The sequence below is a fragment of the Acipenser ruthenus genome, chromosome 1 (genome assembly GCF_902713425.1).
Source record: "Acipenser ruthenus chromosome 1, fAciRut3.2 maternal haplotype, whole genome shotgun sequence".
NCBI classification, from domain to species: domain Eukaryota; kingdom Metazoa; phylum Chordata; class Actinopteri; order Acipenseriformes; family Acipenseridae; genus Acipenser; species Acipenser ruthenus.
This window is the reverse complement of record NC_081189.1, coordinates 8,182,126-8,200,819: the sequence shown is the minus strand read 5'-3', so window position 1 is coordinate 8,200,819 and position 18,694 is coordinate 8,182,126. Positions and strand designations below refer to the sequence as shown.

The window sequence follows — 18,694 nt, the reverse complement described above, 5'->3', positions numbered from 1 at the left end:
AGTGGAATGAGGAATGTTATTACAACCTAACATCAGAGCATGTTCCCATACCTATTTAATGGCTATTTTCTCAATGTAAAAATATATTTACGCTCAACCTGCAACGTGAAACCAGCTGCCCCTAGGGAAGAATAAAGGCAACCAGCTAGAATGTGATTTAACCTTACATAAACACACTTTCAGTCATATGTTAAAAGCAAATGAACCAGTCCAGTTCTCCCAGTGTGTTAATGAACAAATATGCTAAGGGACTCACAACTTGTAATCTTTAAATGCCCAAACTGACAAATTATATATATATATATATATATATATATATATATATATATATATATATATATTTTTTTCCTTTAAATAATGTGATAATTACAATAGTAGCCCAATGGAAACTGTAAACTAGTCTAACATATGAAGACATAGTTAGTTACAAGATTTAATCAGAGTATCACTGCAAAGTAAACAATATGTGAACAGTGTTATATTTTATTATGTTGCTATGAACACAGTACAAATCAATGTGAAACGGTCACCAATATGATAGTTATTGAGATCACTGTGAAACAGTCACCAATATGATAGTCATTAAGACCCGTTGTATGGGATGTCCCAGTCACGGCTTCCCAAAGGGATGATGTCAATCTTCACACACAAAACCCATTCCGATCCTCCAGAATCTTTGTTGGGGTATTTATTTCAAGTCCTGGTCCCTGCACATGTGGCACAGTTCTTAAAGGCAGAGTATTCTTATACAAGCAAAACTGCATTAATGCATCCATCATTTTCAGGGTTATTTGTAACTTGGGCATATTTACCTAAAATGAAAGAAAAGAAAACAAAACACATTTGTTTATTTTTACAAAACTACTGAAACAAGAATTATTTCTTTGAAATCAGGGTTGACATGACATGAACCCCGATTCTTTTCTTTTTATTTCAAAGAAGATTACATTTGTGTGAAACAGTTCTGTAATAACAAAAAATAGCTATATCCTTATCATAATAATGCAATTTTCAAGTGTCACTTCAGCATTACTAGCTTCGTAATGAATAAACCTACAGTGCTCCCCTCTAATCTCCCCATGTGACTTGCACATCAAACAAAGTGTAATACTGAAAACTGAATTAGTAAAGGGGGTCACACAAGGATAGCTGGCTTTATACACTCAAATACATCATAAGAAAAAGAAACTATACCAATTTCAAAGCACAACCTCATCACTTACCCCAGATCACTTTGCCTCCCTGAGTGACCAGGCCCAGTTCGCTGACGTTGACCTCAATGACGGTTCCTTTGGTTATTACCCCCAGGGTTGTGTACAGAGGGGAGGAGGGGTTCTTCTTCACCCCTAGAATCGGCAGGCAGAATGTGGCTTTCAGTTCTGGATGTGTGACATGTGCCTTCTTGAAACGTAAACCCTAGAAGTGAAGTAGAGAAAATGAGTGGTTTATCCTCGCTCTCAGAGTTACGGCAAAGATAAACGGGTTTCACCAAAATAAAAGTGAAACTAAAGCCTAAATAAATGCGAACTTTCTACAACAAAAACGTAAGGGACTTGTGAGAAACTTATTCTAATGACAGGTATTTTTTTTTCTTTTTTTAGTCTTGGTCATTTTAAGATTGCTTTATCACAAACCATAAACTGCTGTGCATCTTACCATAGGTCTGATGAACCTTTCGTACTTGGGAGGCTTGCGAGTGAATCCTTCGCCCACAAAGCAGACTTTGGTGACCATTCTCTTCCAGGCTTTCTTCTGTCTCTTCCCTGTGCGGATTACCTTCAAGACCTCGGTCTCCCCCTGAGCGCGAACTTTAGGCAGAGGGACTTCCCATTTACCCTGCGGATGGAACCAGTTACTTTAAAGCACAGTTTATATTTATATATCATGCATACAAATCCAGAATAGGTCTATATATACCGATATAAAAATACCACATTTACGGTTGCTGTATCTGGTAAATTACATAAGATGGGTGGTATGGGGAAGGGGGTCATTATTTTGAAATGAGGTCAATAAATAGAGCTTGCAAAAATAATACAGAATTCCTCAAAATATATTCAACCTGTGTAAGTTACCCAAAAACAAAAAATAATCTTATTTATTACATCTCTTCTGCAAGTTTCTGTCTTTTAAACTTACAGCCTTTTCTTTCCTCTTCTGTTTGATCATGTTGGAGAGGACCTTGGCGCGGGACTGGCCCTCTCTGTCCAGCAGGTATGCTGGCACTGCTCCCTCGGGGGTCTTCTCATCCTTCTTCTGCTTGGTGTTTCTCTGTTCGTGCATCTTGATGCTGCAGAAATGAAGAGGGTGTTAAGCAAAGTGGAGCATTCACAAGCCATAACATTCTTAAACTGCACCAGCGTCTTAAACTTAATAAGGTGGTGATGGAAACACATTAAAGGAGATTTAAATTGGTTTAAACAGGAATTATGTTCTGCAGTTACTTCTCAATAGACTGCATCAGCATACACGTATCCAGTAGGTGTCAGAAATAGAGCTTCATCAGTTCAGTCTGTTCAATTAGATTTTTTTCCCAGAAGCACACAAACAAAACAAAAAAAATATGTGGAAAGAACTAAAAAGCACACCACGGTTATTGATGTGAACTGAATCTACTGTACTTACGTCTTCTTCATCTGGATCTTTTCGGAATGGCGCTGTTTGTGGTACAGTTTGGCCTTCAGACCGATCATCTTCCTGGCTTTGTGCGAGCGCTCGTGAGCCTCACGGCTCTCCTTCTTCCTCTTCTTCTCATGGTAGTCCAGGCGATAACCGTGCCGCTTGCGGTGTAACTCAATGTGTTCGTTCTGCGGCTGCAAGAGGCAAATTCACAACATGGTGAGAAACATATTTAATGGGTATACCCACTAAAAACTATCTATCTAGAGTCATGATAGTGTCTATATTTTAACATTTTAAAACACACACTACCGGTCAAAAGTTTTAGAACACCTCCATATTTCCAGTTTTTATTGAAATTTACGCAGTTTAATGCCTCAATGTACTCTGAAATTAAAGCATAGAACAAATAAACAATTGGAGATAAAAAAGAAATCATGGAATCGTTTTGTTTAACAATTTAATCTAAATCTTTGACTCAAAGTAGCCACCTTTTGCAGATATAACAGCCGAACACACTCGTGGCATTCTTTCTACAATGGAAATCAAATATTGTTCGGAAAGTTCTTCCCAACACTGTTGCAGAAGTTCCCACAAATGTGTTGCACTTCTAAGTTGCTTTGCTTTCACCCTTCTGTCCAGTTCACCCCAAACCAGCTCGATGGGGTTTAAGTCTGGAGACTGTGCTGGCCATTCCATGATTTGAAGCCTACCGTCTTGTTCTTTTCTTCTAAGGTAGTTCTGACATAGCCTGGAGGTATGTTTTGGGTCATTATCTTGCTATAGGATGAACCCCTGACCAACTAGGCGTATACCAGAGGGTATTGCATGGCGCTACATAATGCTGTGGTAGCAGTTTTGGTTCAGGGTGCCACTCACTCTGTGCAAGTCGCCGACTCTGGATCCAGCAAAAGAGCCCCAGACCATCACGCGTCCTCCTCCATGTTTGACAGTTGGTGTCACACACCGAGGAACCATCCTTTCGCCTACTCGACGGCGTACAAAAACCCTGCGTGATGAACCGAAGATTTCAAATTTTGATTCATCGGTCCATAAGACCTTCTTCCAGTCTTCAGTAGTCCACTGGCGGTGCTTCATGGCCCAGGCAAGCCTCTTTTTCTTATTTTGCCATCTTAGCAATGGCTTTCTTACTGCCACTCGACCTGTCAAACCTGCAGCTCGAAGTCTTCTCTTCACAGTTGAAACTGAGACTTGCTTACTTCGACCAGTGTTAAGCTGTGCTTGAAGCTGTTGTCCTGTGAGCCGCCTATCACGCAAGCTGTTGACTCTCAGAAACTTGTCTTCTGATTCTGTTGTGGCTTTGGGTCTGCCAGACCTCTTCCTGTCAGAGTTTCCTCCAGTTTCCAAGTGCCTTTTGATGGTGTAGGACACTGTACTCACTGACACCTTGGCTTTCTTTGCAATTTCTCTAAAGGAAAGACCTACACTTTTAAGGGTTATAATGGTCTGTCTGTCTTCCTTTGTTAATTGCCTTTTTCTCGCCATTATGAGAGCAATATACTACTTCCTGCAGTACAATACTGTCCAAATAATGCTTAAGAGGTTGTAGTAACACAGTCTGTTCCAACACTGCTTTTATACAGACAGAGGGTTTGTAAGTAATCAACAAAAGTTGGGACACCTGTAGGAATTGTTAGCATCAACTTTCAAGGCTTAATTTACTTCCATTGCTGCAGAACAGCTGTAAGTTGTTAACCCATTACTTGTTCCCTGAAAAAGGCCTTTTTGTATAACTCTGAAATGTACATTATTTTTCAGTTTTTGGTAACCTAAACTTTTTTTTTTAACCTCTGGCAGTTTACCGCTTACCTTTGTACCATTTCAGGTTATTCACTGGACTTGAACTGCTTACATTTCAATAAAAACTGGAAAAATGGGGGTGTTCTAAAACTTTTGACCGGAAGTGTAAATCATAATAAAAATAGTCACATGAGACCATGTAATTTTTTACAAAAACAGCCAAGTGAGAATATATAAATTTCTACACAAAGGGACATGTTTCAAAAAGGGATACATTTCAAAAAAGGATCAGGGCACAATTGTGACATGCTAAAACTTCACATTTTGTAGATATTACACATTAAACTACAGTACTGTTTGTAGTGGCCCTTAAATGATTATCTTAAGTATGAATCCATTTGTTTTGTCTCAAACAAATTGACTAACATTGAGAAATAAGGTACTTCACTCCAAGAAGCAACTAAACAAAGCTCTTAATAAATTAGTTACTAGGAACCAGACAAGCATTTATGGGCTGAATAGCCTCCTCTCGTTTGTAACTTTTTCATACAGAAAATATGCAATGTTGCATACAGACCATACATTTTGAAGTCTAATAAAACAGGTGCATAATTAGTTACTAGATTCTTTCACGGTTTATATTAATTAATCAGAAAGCAGAACTTGGTAACAGCGTACAGTTTGTTTACATTCCTTATATACTTCCGTTGTTGGGACTCAAATACTGACATGATTGGCTGAGCTATTGAAGGCTGTATCTTGCAGATGGCTGAAATGGTGGTTGCGTTCACGGAGATCATTCTGTGCAGAATCTGATCAATTTAGCCAATGGGTGTGTTCACGCAGATCATTCTTAGAAGATCATTGGCTAAACTGGTCAGATTCTGCACAGAATCGGCGCAGAATGATCTCCGTGAACGCACCCGGTTTTCTTGAATCTGTGCATTAACCTATTAAGTACCAAATACATTTCTTTGAAAAAGAAAAATCACAACACAAGCTGTATTCATGTAATTTGATACATTAGAGTAAGTTATAACAATATAGTTAAAGATATCATTCAAACTAACGGGTAGATGCCTGTTACCTTTGCTGTTTGCAGTAGGGAGTTAAATGCACACTTCAAACACAAACTACAATTTGGCATTGTCTTGTTACACTAAATACATGTTAATACATTAAGCTTACAACTCAGATACAATGCGGTTATGTAAAAACTATTTTTAACATCGCGACGGGGCACTACAAATTTTAAGAAGGGTTGAAGCGGTCCCATCACTGTGGTGAATATATGCTCACCAGTTTATTTTTTTAGCATACAGACAGTACCGCAATACACATTCATGAAAAAAAAATGAGCCCACAAATGACATGAAAATCAATCAATAAATGTTTTCATTATGTTACGAATTATATATGAAATAGTGGACCAGTAAAATGCTGAATTCCAAACATTGCACAGCCACTGCTGGGGGCAGCACTGCCTGGGTGACGAGCTCACTACGCATATGTTACGTACACACGTTTGTATCGGTATGCATTCTCGTGATTAATATTACTATAGGTATGTTCAATTGTAGACACCATATTTTAAACACCAATATCCCTCTGTATACCTACAAAATAAACAGCATGTCAACAACTGGCCTGTGTCCCACCACCATGCTTCCCAGCAGTCTTCACGGAGCCACGTGCTGTGTTTTTAAAAACATTTCTCTGTTCGAACGGTCTTAAGAATAAATTCCAACGAATCTGACTTACCATACTGGATGCTGTTAATTACCGATTCCAGGTGTGAACTGTTCCTAGGAAGGGGGTCCTTCTTTTTACAGATGTTATTTTCGGGTTTATTCTCTTGATGTTACTCTCCCCCTAACCCGACTTGAAAGAAAGAGCACCCGCCAAATAGTTCCGACTGGAAGCCAATAAACCGGAAGAAGTCGAGGAGGATTGTGTGTGTGTGTGTGAATGTGAATGTGAATGTGAATGTGAATGATAATGATGCACGGTAGCGGGAAGGAGTCATATACAACATAAAACATAATACATTTGAAACTGGAATTATGCTCTAATTTGGAATTGTTTTCCATCTATTGGAAAGTCTGATTCTGAGGAGAAAGTGATTGGCAATGTAATAAATATTATACGATATCTCTGTTTTTTTTTCAAATCCAATAGTTTGAACTCCACTACTAACAGTAAAAGTAACTATTCCCCTAAACGTAGTTTGCTAAATGTGTTTTTCGCTGTATTCACAATATTCCTGTTTGTAAGCGGAACTTCTTTTGCTTGTGGTACAGGATTTGGAGGATGCGTTTTTCAGAAACACTTTCTACAGTACATGTTGGATAGGTGTCATAGTTAGAAATGGGAGAAGTACATTATCATTAAGTATCATGGATAACATGGATGGAGAATAAATTATAAGGATCATCGCTTTTATGAAATAGGATCATTCAGGAATTTTAAACATCATAATTTAGGTACAATATCGAAATCGTAATTAATAAATAAATAAATAAATAAAAATAACCTGACCGGATGATTTAGGTCGACGACTAGTTTCTAGTCGGAATACTGTACAGGTAAGAAAAACTGGAGCTCAGTAAGACAACAGCTCTGAGCTATGACTTGATCCTGCATCCTTCTTTCATGTAAGCTCTTTAAACATTTTTTCATTCCCAGAGGGACTTCATTTAAAGAGAAGCTGAAATGCTGCTGAGGTTAGCGATAGAAAAGGTCTGCAGGTCAACCAGCATCCATTCTGGGGTAAGGTCACTCAACAAAGTATTATAATGTGTGACTCTGACACCTGAGATTAAAATCTGTACACGTTTATTATGCCCTGTTAGGGCTCATGTCCCCAGGGTTAGCAGTATAGTGGCAAGGCTAGTTCTGTACATACAGCCTCCCTTTAAATGTTAATTACCAGTTTCTCTGCACCCTAATAAAGAGAAAACTCCTAATTAAAGACTAGGTTTAAGAATTTTTTTCTTTGCTACAAATCAAGGACATTTTAAATGATGGGCTTGCTATCAGTGTACATTCCGTACTAGGTATTTTATGCTGAAAAGAAAATATGTCAGGACAATTCTGTTAAACGAGTACTAATAACAAAAGCACAACGATAAACTAGGTGACTGCAAGAATGAAATGCAATTAGGATCAGCGATGAGCAATTAATGTAATTTGTCACGGCTGTTTGAAATAAAAATTAAGCAAAACAGAATCAGGCTCAGTCAAGCTATTAAGGTAAAAACAAGTGACATTGTTTTGTAATTAACAGCTTTTTCTGAGTTAATTAGAAAAAATAAATGGCTCATAAGTTTAAAGGGATATCATGTGATCAAACATAAAACCTGAAAATTTCAAGCCCTACTTGTACAGTACAAACAGAGCATGGAAGTCATAGGGATTTACTTTTTTTGTGATCCTGATAGCTCTGATTTTGTATCTACAGCGATGGCGGGGGATTTATGTTAATAACATACTTGTTTTACCTACATTATTTTATAATCATTTTCTCTTCACTTTTATTGAAATGCACACAGTGCTGGAAGGCCAGGACGGGAACTTGGTCCAGATGGAGATTTCTAGAGAAAATAAATTACAGTTCTTTTCCAGGTAATTCTACAATAAGTACTGCTTTAGAAAACGCAGAGTACATGCACTAGACAGTACTGTACATCACTTGTGTATTGTGTACAATTATTGCAACGATTGCTGTAATCATCATTTCTTAAATTTACAGGGGATCACGTCAAGTCTGCAAGAACGGTCGTCAGTCCAGACATAGCCAAGTAAGTACAGCATGGATGTTGTTCTTGGTGTACTTTTACACAGTACTACGCTGAGCATTATTTTGTTGTGATATTCTATCCTGTATGCTGTTGATGTAGTTAATAGTGACCTCATTTGTATGGCCCTGACACCTGTAATATGTTACTTATAGCTGAAGTTGTATTTCTTCAACAAACTTTTGTTTGTTCCACAGAATCCGCAATATTGGTATCATGGCTCACATTGACGCAGGAAAGACCACGACGACAGAGAGAATGCTTTATTACTCAGGATACACCCGGGCGCTCGGAGGTGACCTCCTGTTTATTACTGGCTTATGAAAGAGTCGTGTGATCTCGATGTTCAAAACAAGAGCTGTCATGGGGGCAGTTCATTCCTGTGTCAGAGTCACGAGTGAGCCTTCAGTGGAGAGTAGAGTCCACATCACACGATTCTGTACAGTTGGCACTTGTCACCTTATGCATTGACTCTGAACTGCTCCTTTTGGGATGGCTTGAGGCGTGCCCGCTTGGCAGTGTGGGGGTGCTAGCATTGCCACTTGTTATGCTATTCCTGTTCTGTGTATAAAGAGAGAGGCCAGCAGTCTCCAGTGCCGCCAATATATCAAATTCCATGAGCAAGATATTCGTTTAATATATAGATATAAAAAACTGTCTAAACTTCCCTCCATGTGTAGGAATATTGAAAACTTGTTTGTAAAACACAATAGGACTGTAACCTAAAATGTCCTAATATTCTAGTGATACCATTTTCAATAGTTGAGCTTTTTATTAAGTGCTTGGATTTATATTAGAGGTAAAGGTGCAGTAAATGAAAGGACGCTAACACGTTTTTGGTTTCCTCCAGATGTTGATGATGGCGACACTGTGACAGATTTCATGGCGCAGGAGAGAGAGCGGGGGATTACCATTCAGTCAGCTGCTGTCACCTTCGACTGGAACGACCACAGGATTAATCTGATTGACACACCAGGTACTAACTGAGCTTGAATATGGATTCAGAGTCATTCATCAAACCATGAATATTGTATAAACAGATTAAAACCCCCACACCCTTACAGAGTACATGAGCAATTGAGACACCCTCTCCGGTAGAGCTTGTCTGGTGAGCATAACGATCTCGCACAAGGTATAAGTGGTGCCATGTACTGCAGTTCACAGCTGTCAGACTCGCCATGTGAAACACTCAATATTCTGCCACAGCCAGCCCACAGCGCTGATCAGAAAGATATTGAGTCCCGAATCAGGCTCAGATCTCCACGCTGTCCATTGCTGTTGAAACAGAAGGCAGTATCACCTTCGGCATACCTCAAGCGTGTGTTCAATATACCCAGAAGAATAGAGGAAAAGCTGTGCAACAAAAATCAAATCTACCCTGTACTGAAAAACACTTCTGACTCTAGTTTGTCTTTTTTTTTTGTCAGGTCATGTGGATTTCACAGTTGAAGTTGAACGGGCACTTCGAGTGCTGGACGGTGCTGTAGCTGTTTTTGATGCTTCAGCTGGTGTGGAGGTAAGAAGTTGCTATATCTTCTGCTGTTGTATTTCAATAGGATTAATATAAACAGTTTTACTTGGTATGTTATTTTGCACTTTGCCGTGCTTTGCAATTATCCCGTGCATACCTTTGTTGAACGCCAGCACTGGTTGATCTCGAAATACACACCAGGACAGAGGGCTACAAACCACCTAAAGGTGCAGAATTGTGACATCACTTTGTAATGTTTGTTTTCTCCTGCAGGCACAGACACTGACCGTTTGGCGTCAAGCAGACAAGCATCATGTCCCACGCATCTGCTTCCTTAACAAAATGGACAAGCCTGGAGCCAGGTAACAGAACACACGTGGAAAGTTTTCATATTGAAATCTTGGCTGGAGGATCAGGTGGGGTGCTTTTCTTGTTCTATGAAAGTTGTAATAATGGTTCCACACCCCTGTTATTGTAATCTTATTTTATCAAACAAACAACAGTAAAGTCAGTAACTGAAAATGTGCGGAGTCAGTAGAATCAATAGAAGCGAAGGGGTAATTTACAGCCTTAATGTCTGCTGTGTGTTGTCTCTGTAAAGCACAATTCCTGATTGAGGGATTTACAGCGGTTTGTAATATGATAAGATATGAGCTCTATCGGTGATGCGTGTGATAAACAGTTCTGTCTTGTGACCTGTTTTTTTTATTTATTTTTTAGTTTCGTGTATTCAATTGAGAGCATCAGACAGAAACTAAAGGTCAAGCCTCTCCCTCTACAGGTACTAAGCCATGAAACTGTTTAGTTAAAACAGCTGTAAAAGCTGAAGAAACTAATTGTGACTTTCCTCTCGGTCAAAGTTTGAGCCCCAGAATAATTAGTGTGATTGAGTTCTAGGTAGTAAATTGAACTGTAATGTATTACAAATGCAACAATTTGAAAGGAGACACTTGCGGTAACTTACATCACACAGCAATACAGTGGAAAATACAACAACATTATTGCACGTGTATAGCGCCTTTCAAGACCAGGGCCTCTCACAGCGCCGAACACATTTTAGCAGAGCATGTATGATTAAAAACTACAGTACAGTCGTGTAGTTTTGGCGGTCTTACTGTACATTGCTCTTGTTCCTCGCCTCCTTGCCAGTAAGGTTAATGGAGCCAGCTCTATAACTGTGTGCCCAAGGGGTATCTCCCTGTAGTAAGAGTTAATCGTGGACTCATATATTGTAAGTTAAACTAGCCAAGACAGGAAATCAAACGCAGCTCTGTGGCCGAGATCAGTGTGCCACATACTGTGGTTTGAAAGTGTGTACTAATGTTTGTGATCCCACAGATACCCATTGGAACTGGCAAAGCCTTCGAAGGGCTGGTGGATCTAGTTACCAATGAAAAGCTCACTTGGAGCCCCAAATCAAGCCGTGATGATGGGAGAGTGTTTGAGAGGAGTCCCCTGACCACTGCCGATGATCCTGACTTGGTGAAAGAAGCCAGAGATGCAAGAAGTGCCCTAATAGAACAAGTAAAGTTTCAAAGTAAATATTTAATATGCATACATTTATATATATATATATATATATATATATATATATATATATATATATATACAGCTTTCAGAATTTAGAAATAACCATGTTTTTGGTTCTACAGTTTCCACAAAGTGTTAATATATGTTTTTAATGTATTTGTTTAGGCCTGCAAATGACCCAAGCTTCCCTACTATGGGAGATTCACAGAAGTTGTAATGTTTGGTACCTGATGAAATTTCCAGCTTCATGGTGATCCCTATGAAATGTTTCAGCTCTTTTTGCTCACCCATCCGTCCATTTGACACAGAATTAGCCAACAACAATAACTGATTATTGTGATAGAATCAAGCATTTGTTTAGTCTTGATTGTTTATTATAAAAAATATATATTATCCCTCCTTGTGTTATTGGCAAAAATAATCATGTTTCTGTCAGTCAATCTCTACAATATCACAATGATCATTTAAAAACAAGTCTTACTTGATCCCCCCCCCCCCCCCCTGGAACAGTAAATCCTGTGTAGGTGTTAACTCAGTGGTTATGTTTGTGCCAGTGTCATATTCAGTGCTTAGGTGTGGGTGGCTTTGACCTTTAATTTAGTTTTCCTGTCTTGTTGTTTTTTATGTGGGTGGAAAAGCATGAAGGAACCAACTTCATCTTTTTAACAAAACTTTTTGATTTCCTTTTGTGTGTGGTACGATGTTGCAAAAATCAAGGCTTGGTGAAATGCACTAGCCATCTATTGCGAAATTCCTAATAATGTACTTTTGACACTGGTGTGGGGAAGCACTGACATAGCTCTGTGTTGTTTGTTCTGAAGTTCTGTGAGAAGTATCACTGAACACAGGACTTGCAGTAGGATTACAGGAGATAAGGAAGTGTACTTCTGTGTCGGTAAGATGGAGAGTCTTCAATTTGACCCTTATATTTGACAGATTTTAACCCATGGAACAATGCCAATCTTACAAAACTGGCCTTCTCTCTCTGCATTTGTAAAATGTAGAAAAGTTTAGTACGATGACTGTATGATGAAATCAAAATTCTAGAAAAGAATGTTCCTTTCAGGGTGCCAGAAGTCATTATAAACATAGCCAGTGATGACTTATGGAATGGCCCTCTGAAGCGATTAAACAATAATTAATTGCATTCTTCTTTTAATATCTACAGATAGCTGACCTGGATGACGAATTTGCAGAGTTAGTTCTGGGGGAATTCAATGAGAATTTGGATGCATTGCCCTCTGTGAAAGTAAGTGTCATTCCAAGTCATAACAGTAGGAGGCGGACTTAAATATAGTTAAGTATTATAAACTGGAAAATGACTTTGAAAGAGTTTCAAAAGAAGCCCAGAGTTAATATAATTGTGTGTCAAAGTGTAAAGGGCAGGTCTGCTTCCCTGGTTAACTATGCCCTGTTTGTCTATCTTTGTATGCAGCTTGCCCTGTTCACTTTGTTTAAACGCACCGTATGTACAGCCTCTAATTAGTTCTATGCTGCAGTGCGGTCAGGAGTTCACTTTTAAATGTGTGTGTGACTCAATCTGTACCCTAAACCGGAGTGATGTTAAGCTAGACTAATCAAGTGATCTCCTGATGGACTGAGCCTGTGGTGCTTCCCTTGTACACAGCTGCATGCTGCTATTCGCCGGGTCACATTGGCTCGTACGGCTGTGCCTGTGTTCTGTGGAAGTGCTCTGAAGAACAAAGGAGTCCAGCCGTTACTGGATGCCATCACAATGTACCTGCCGGCTCCCAACGAACGCCACCATGAGCTGTTGTAAGTATCCATAAGCAAGGTAGAATGAAGCAATGAGACGTGCTTTTCCATATCACGGTTGATGGGTTATTGCACACGCAGCATGTTTTTACATATTCACATACCGTTATATTGTATCATTGCTGATATTGTGTAGTATTTTTCAGTTGTACAGTACAAGACAGGCAGCAGTGTGGAGTAGTGGTTAGGGCTCTGGACTCTTGACCGGAGGGTTGTGGGTTCAATCCCCAGTGGGGGACACTGCTGTTGTACCCTTGAGCAAGGTACTTTACCTAGATTGCTCCAGTAAAAACCCAACTGTATAAATGGGTAATTGTATGTAAAATAATGTGATATCTGTATAATGTGAAATAATGTATAATGTGATATCTTGTAACAATTGTAAGTCGCCCTGGATAAGGGCGTCTGCTAAGAAATAAATAATAATAATAATAATAAGACAGTAAACTGTTTCACATACCAATAGTGACTGACAGTAATGTATCTGTATGGAAGGACCACCTTTCTATAGTGACCAGTCTGATATAACCTTGCATATATATTTCCTGTGTAAAAGTACCTTGCTCTACACTGTGTAGTGAAGACCAATGAGTGGTCATATTGACTGTACACAGTTGAGCAAGTTCTGTTTTGTCCTGCAGGCAGTGGTACGGAGATGATCTGTGTGCCCTGGCTTTCAAAGTCATTCATGATAAACAGCGTGGGCCTCTGGTGTTTGTGCGCATCTACTCTGGGACCATGAAGCCCCAGTCTTCCGTCTATAATATCAACAGGAACACCACGTACGTACGCACCTCTTCTGTACACAGCGCCCGCAGTAATGAAGCATGTAATTCCTTGGTGTCTGGATGTTTAATCATTCTGTAGAAGAGCATTCTGTGCATTCACTGCATTTGAAGTCAGTGGACGGTCTGCTTTGTTTTCATGAAGACACTACACGTTTGATATTGCTGTGTTGGTTGATTTCTTTGTTGAACCCGTGCAGGGAGAGGATAAGTCGCCTCTTGCTCCCGTTTGCTGACCAGCAAATAGAGATCCCTTCCTTGACTGCTGGAAACATTGCCCTCACTGTCGGGCTGAAGCAGGCAAGTCAATGAATAGTTACACACATGGATGATCTACACATGTCATTTTAATCACTTTAAATTGATAAACCTTTAATACTTACAACAGGCTGTAGTTAAGTTACAGTATTTTAAGAGTTTCATCATTTTTATAACCTTTAAAGCTTCATATTTAGGTGTTTTTTAAACCATTTATTAATGCATGATAATGTAATATTTACACCCAAATGTTCATGGTGATGGGATATTTAGTTTTCAATCACCACTGGGCATGGATTCTACGTATGTATTCTGCATCAAGGCCTTCTAAATCTGTCCTTGAAAAGCAAAGGCCCCTTCTTGATCACAATGTCTTAGGGCCCATCTTTCTCAGAACTTTCCTGTCAGAATCCTTTTAAAGAATGCTCAAGCTATGCTGTGTGATTGTATGTGGTACTGCATGTATATACTGAAATATACATGGACTTCCAGTGGTACTGCATGTATATACTGACATATACATGGACTTCCAGTGGTTCCAATTACAATCTCAGCCGGTTCAAGCTCATTTCTTAGTGAGACTCACCTTTTGTAGCATAGCTTGTTGCACAAAGCATTTGCACAGTGAAGTTGCTAGCACTGTCCGCACATGGCATCTGATTGTGCAGCCACCACAATGTACTTCCAAGTGGCGCAGGATTGGAGCCAGTTTTACATGTGCACACGATCCCCTAGACTGCCACCGGGGACACTGTTGTTTCTTCCAAATCTTCTGCGGCCGCTGTTGCCCGTCGGGCAGGGAAGGATGATGGGAAGAAGCGAGGGTCTGCCCAAGAGAGCCTGGTGCTGGCAGGGGTTGAGATCCCACAGCCTGTCTTCTTCTGCACTATCGAGCCGCCTTCAATGGCCAAACAAGCAGGTGCGTTAGTGTGTCTGGATCTGATGCCTATCAATTTTGTGTTTATTTAGTATCATGCGTGTTCCTTAGCATACAACATGTATTTAAAAACGTAATTAAAATAAACTCAAGGCAAGTAGATATTTCTTCTAGGGCCTTAATCATGAGAAAATGCCTTTACTCAAGAGAGAAGCTGAATTAAGCAAAACTGGGAATAAAAACTACTGTGTACAACAGGTCTGCAACAGAAATTATTGTGAGGAAAGAAATGTGTTATTCCTAAACTGCTGTAGTACTGTTTTGTATTGAAAGTAATGTGTTATTCTTAAACTATGCTGTAGTATTGTTTTGTATTGAATTTGTTAAGAATACAGTACAATAAAAGGTGGATACATAACAATAACTCAACAGTTTGACAGAATCAGAATCTATGATTCTAGATTGTATTCCTATAATTTTGTTTTGGTTTCTGAAAAGACTTGGACCATGCCCTGAACAGCTTGCAGAGGGAAGACCCCAGCCTGATTGTCAAGACTGATCCAAACTCAGGGCAGGTGAGTGTCGCATTCAATACTAACACAATGCTAATAATTAATGCTAAACCACAGCCATCAGAAGGGCAATGGAGACAGTTTTCTAGAAAGTACACTACTGTACTCAGAAGGTGTTTTCCGCGACTTACTGTAAGAATGACCCAGTTTAGAGTTTGCTGTATTTGCTTTGGTGTTGTTTTAGACTATATTGTGCGGAATGGGAGAGCTGCACATTGAGATCATCCATGATCGAATCCGAAGGGAATATGGGATTGAGACTCAGCTGGGACCTCTGCAGGTGTCTTACCGGGAAACCATCCTGAACTCCAGCACCGCTGCAGGTAAAGCAATACTCAAGTGTGACTGTCTTGTGATGAGCAATTAAAGGAGTGCTAACCAGGGTATTGCAATTCATTTCTCACCTTGTCTTACTCATATCACAGAGTCCCCTTTTCTTCTGGTGAAGGTCCTTTGGTTGTTCATTTTTATTGTTACCATTTGGGATAGATATGGAGTAGATATATTTCAAAGACCGCAGTGGCTGCTGTTCCTCTTGTACTGCATCATTATTGCAGCATTGCACCTCGGCTGCCGTTGCGCGCACAACACTCCGGTCTCCCTGGCACAGCTTTGAGGACCACGCTGAAGACAAGTGAAGAAAGTTAAAGAGCATCTCTGTTCCTGCGCAGATACACTGGACAGGACGATCGGGGATAAGAGACACTTGGTCAGTGTGGAGCTGGCAGTGAGCCCCTGTGAGGGGGAGGAGGGGTCAGCCTTGCTCCCAGTCATCAGCTACTCGGACACTGCAGAGCAGCTTGCCCAGGACGTGAAGGACGCTGTGGAGAACGGAATACACAGCTCTTATCTCCAAGGTAACGGAAGCATTTGGGTGGCCTGCAGTTAATATGTACAGGCCCATTGTGTTGTAATAAAGGACATTGCTCAACTTACATTGTCAATGTTGAAAGCTAATGATACAAGCAGGAGATTGTGAGATCTCATGTATGTGGTAAAAATGAATGATGGATCCTGGATAATGAGCTCTTTCAACACTGAAGATAAGGAAATATAACTGTAGACTTCTATTGCAGAAAAGGAAAGATTATTCAAAGCATTGAATAATCAATGAATACTGTACACCTTTTATATATCTAAGTGCACTGTTATTTATTTTTCAATACAAGATAGTGAAATTGGATAGTAAGTCCACCTCTTAGTGCTTGTAACAGGCTGTGTTTCCAGGCCCCCTGCTGGGATTCCCTATGCAGGATGTGGTCGTCTCAGTCCAGTCAGTGCACGTACGAGCAGGAACATCCATGCCAATGGTCTCCGCCTGCATCTCCCGCTGCATGCAAAAGGTAAGAGCTCCTTAATAGAAATAGTTTTATGTACAGAACTTGGTGTTGTGTCCAGTATACTATACCTGGAATTATGCATGCCATGTGGGTTATTATTTATAAGTACCTAAAACTAAAATTAAGAAGAAAAAAGATTCAACAAAAAGCATTCTGTGTTTACAGCATAATGTTATTACTGTATGAGAACACAAGACATTGGCAGATTTCTCATGCGAACAGTTTCACTTTAAAACTGAAACTCACTGTACAGAATACAGTGAATGAATGAGCACCCCTATGGAGAGAAAAGAAAACTACACTGGTTTAAACTTGTATATCAATTTATTTAAATTGAAGAGCAAAACTAATTCAAACTATATAAAAAAGTTGGCACTGGTTCTGCACATAGTTTAATCAAATTGTAAAAATATTTTTATTCCTGTCTATTATTATTATTATTATTATTATTATTAGTAGTAGTAGTAGTAGTAGCTTATGGAGAACAGAAGTCACTATGTACACCATGTATTGCAGCTCATCCTGGAATGATGTTGTCAGGAAGGTTGCAGTCTGTCTGTTGGTGGCAGTATGTAATGGATTGCTGCTTTCATACACACAGGCTCTAAAGCAAGCAGGGAGCCAGGTCCTGGAGCCACTCATGAGCCTGGAGATCACAGTGAGTGAAGAGCACCTGGGCACTGTGCTGGGAGACCTGGCACAGAGGAGGGGCAGCATTCATGAAATCCAGAGCCGACAAGACAGCAAAGTGGTGCTGGCATCTGTTCCACTAGCAGACATGATGGTGAGCTCCTCAATGACAGCTTCAAATGCAAGCCGTGCCAGGTATTGCATAGTGTATATATAACATTTAATGTGACTCTTGCATTTTACTTTGCAGGGATACTCAACTGTTCTCCGCACTTTAACCTCTGGAACAGCCACTTTCACGCTGGCGCTGTCCAGTTATGAGACAATGAATCTACAGGATCAAAACACACTTGTCAGCAGGATGACGGGACTGGCATAATGAGATCAAGAATACAGGGATAATGGGACCATGAAGATTTTTTGCCCTGTACAGACTGTACCTGTTTCCCATCCTGGGAGAAGCTTGAAGCAGACACGCCTGTTCAAAAAAATTCCTCGGCTTCCGTGTGAATTTTGTTATAAAAAAAAAAAAAAACTTAAACAAAACTATTGCTGCCGAACGAAATCTTTCTGTTGCAATCAGTTTCAGTCATGATGGGCAAGACAAGACTGTGATGGAGTGCTGATATTAGAAAACAATGACTTTGCAATTTAAACACTTTGCACATCAAATCAGTGCTGTGCCCAACAACTGAGTACTTTTCAGTAAGCATGAAGACACAAGTGTTAAGAATATGTAAAATCTTTTTTTGTAAAAAAAAAAAAAAAAAAAATACAAACTTAAAAAATCATCATGCAAGTGTAGTTCAGTATCACTACTGTAGTATCCAGAAAGTTATACAGTGCTTGAGGTTGGTTCAGCCAATTGGGGAGCAGATTGATATTTATTTATTACGTAACTGTATACAAACAGACACTACCTCATGGGTCTCCTCAATTGAAAGATGAGATTGTTCGTACTTGCAGATGTCTGGAATTGTAAGACCAGTGATAGCCCTGAAAAATCATTCTGTTGGTACTGTAACTGAATGGAACACTGATCAGCAACATCAAAACAGCAGAAATGAAAACAAAACAACTAAAGCGTTCAAACTGCATGAGCAAGTGCAGAGAAAAGCAGCAACTATGAAGTACCTGTAAGGTACAGTATCACAATGTACTAAATAAACATGGAACAGCATATTTCTATGAAAACAGATATAAACACATAAATCTCTGTCTTGATTTTATTTTTTGCTGATAAAGTTATCTTCCAATATTGTGGATAAAATCACCCAA

General features: G+C 39.6%; 2 protein-coding genes across 5 annotated transcripts; one reads left to right on the top strand and one right to left on the bottom strand.

Annotated features, from left to right (window-relative positions):
* Positions 1–465: 465 nt before the first annotated feature.
* LOC131698689 (ribosome biogenesis protein NSA2 homolog) lies at positions 466–6,269 on the bottom strand. Its single transcript, XM_058991964.1, has 6 exons — positions 6,142–6,269; positions 2,626–2,813; positions 2,140–2,290; positions 1,657–1,836; positions 1,224–1,416; positions 466–812 (listed from the first exon to the last, which is right to left on the bottom strand). The coding sequence occupies exons 1-6, from the start codon at positions 6,142–6,144 to the stop codon at positions 745–747; spliced, it is 783 nt and encodes a 260-aa protein (XP_058847947.1). The 5' UTR covers positions 6,145–6,269; the 3' UTR covers positions 466–744.
* A 433-nt stretch (positions 6,270–6,702) lies between these two features.
* Positions 6,703–18,628, top strand: LOC117403734 (ribosome-releasing factor 2, mitochondrial). Of its 4 annotated transcripts, none has more exons than XR_009307698.1 (21): positions 6,703–6,965; positions 7,066–7,149; positions 7,932–8,004; positions 8,132–8,180; positions 8,375–8,472; positions 9,028–9,153; positions 9,605–9,693; positions 9,922–10,010; positions 10,369–10,429; positions 10,987–11,172; positions 12,347–12,427; positions 12,806–12,954; positions 13,596–13,736; positions 13,940–14,039; positions 14,733–14,916; positions 15,373–15,449; positions 15,631–15,769; positions 16,118–16,303; positions 16,661–16,789; positions 17,388–17,570; positions 17,667–17,805. XR_009307698.1 is itself a non-coding variant. In XM_034006096.3 (21 exons), the coding sequence occupies exons 2-21, from the start codon at positions 7,093–7,095 to the stop codon at positions 17,793–17,795; spliced, it is 2,313 nt and encodes a 770-aa protein (XP_033861987.3). In that variant the 5' UTR covers positions 6,705–6,965; positions 7,066–7,092; the 3' UTR covers positions 17,796–18,628. The 4 variants fall into 4 exon arrangements, 3 of the variants coding, with proteins under 3 accessions (XP_033861987.3, XP_033861988.3, XP_058847516.1); XM_034006096.3 differs by having other exon boundaries at positions 6,705–6,965; positions 16,674–16,789; positions 17,667–18,628; XM_034006097.3 differs by lacking the exons at positions 6,703–6,965; positions 7,066–7,149 and adding an exon at positions 6,983–7,034 and having other exon boundaries at positions 16,674–16,789; positions 17,667–18,628.
* The last annotated feature ends 66 nt before the right edge of the window (positions 18,629–18,694 follow it).

Coding starts and splice junctions, on each gene's coding strand:
- LOC117403734 (XM_034006096.3), top strand. CDS start 7,093: ATGCTGCTGAGGTTAGCGATAGAAAAGGTCTGCAGGTCAACCAGCATC. Junction 9,694..9,921: donor ATGCTTCAGCTGGTGTGGAG/GTAAGAAGTTGC, acceptor TTTCTCCTGCAG/GCACAGACACTGACCGTTTG. Junction 11,173..12,346: donor GAAGTGCCCTAATAGAACAA/GTAAAGTTTCAA, acceptor TAATATCTACAG/ATAGCTGACCTGGATGACGA.
- LOC131698689 (XM_058991964.1), bottom strand. Junction 1,837..2,139: donor AGAAGAGGAAAGAAAAGGCT/GTAAGTTTAAAA, acceptor TTCCATCCGCAG/GGTAAATGGGAAGTCCCTCT. Junction 1,417..1,656: donor AAAGGTTCATCAGACCTATG/GTAAGATGCACA, acceptor CTTCACTTCTAG/GGTTTACGTTTCAAGAAGGC.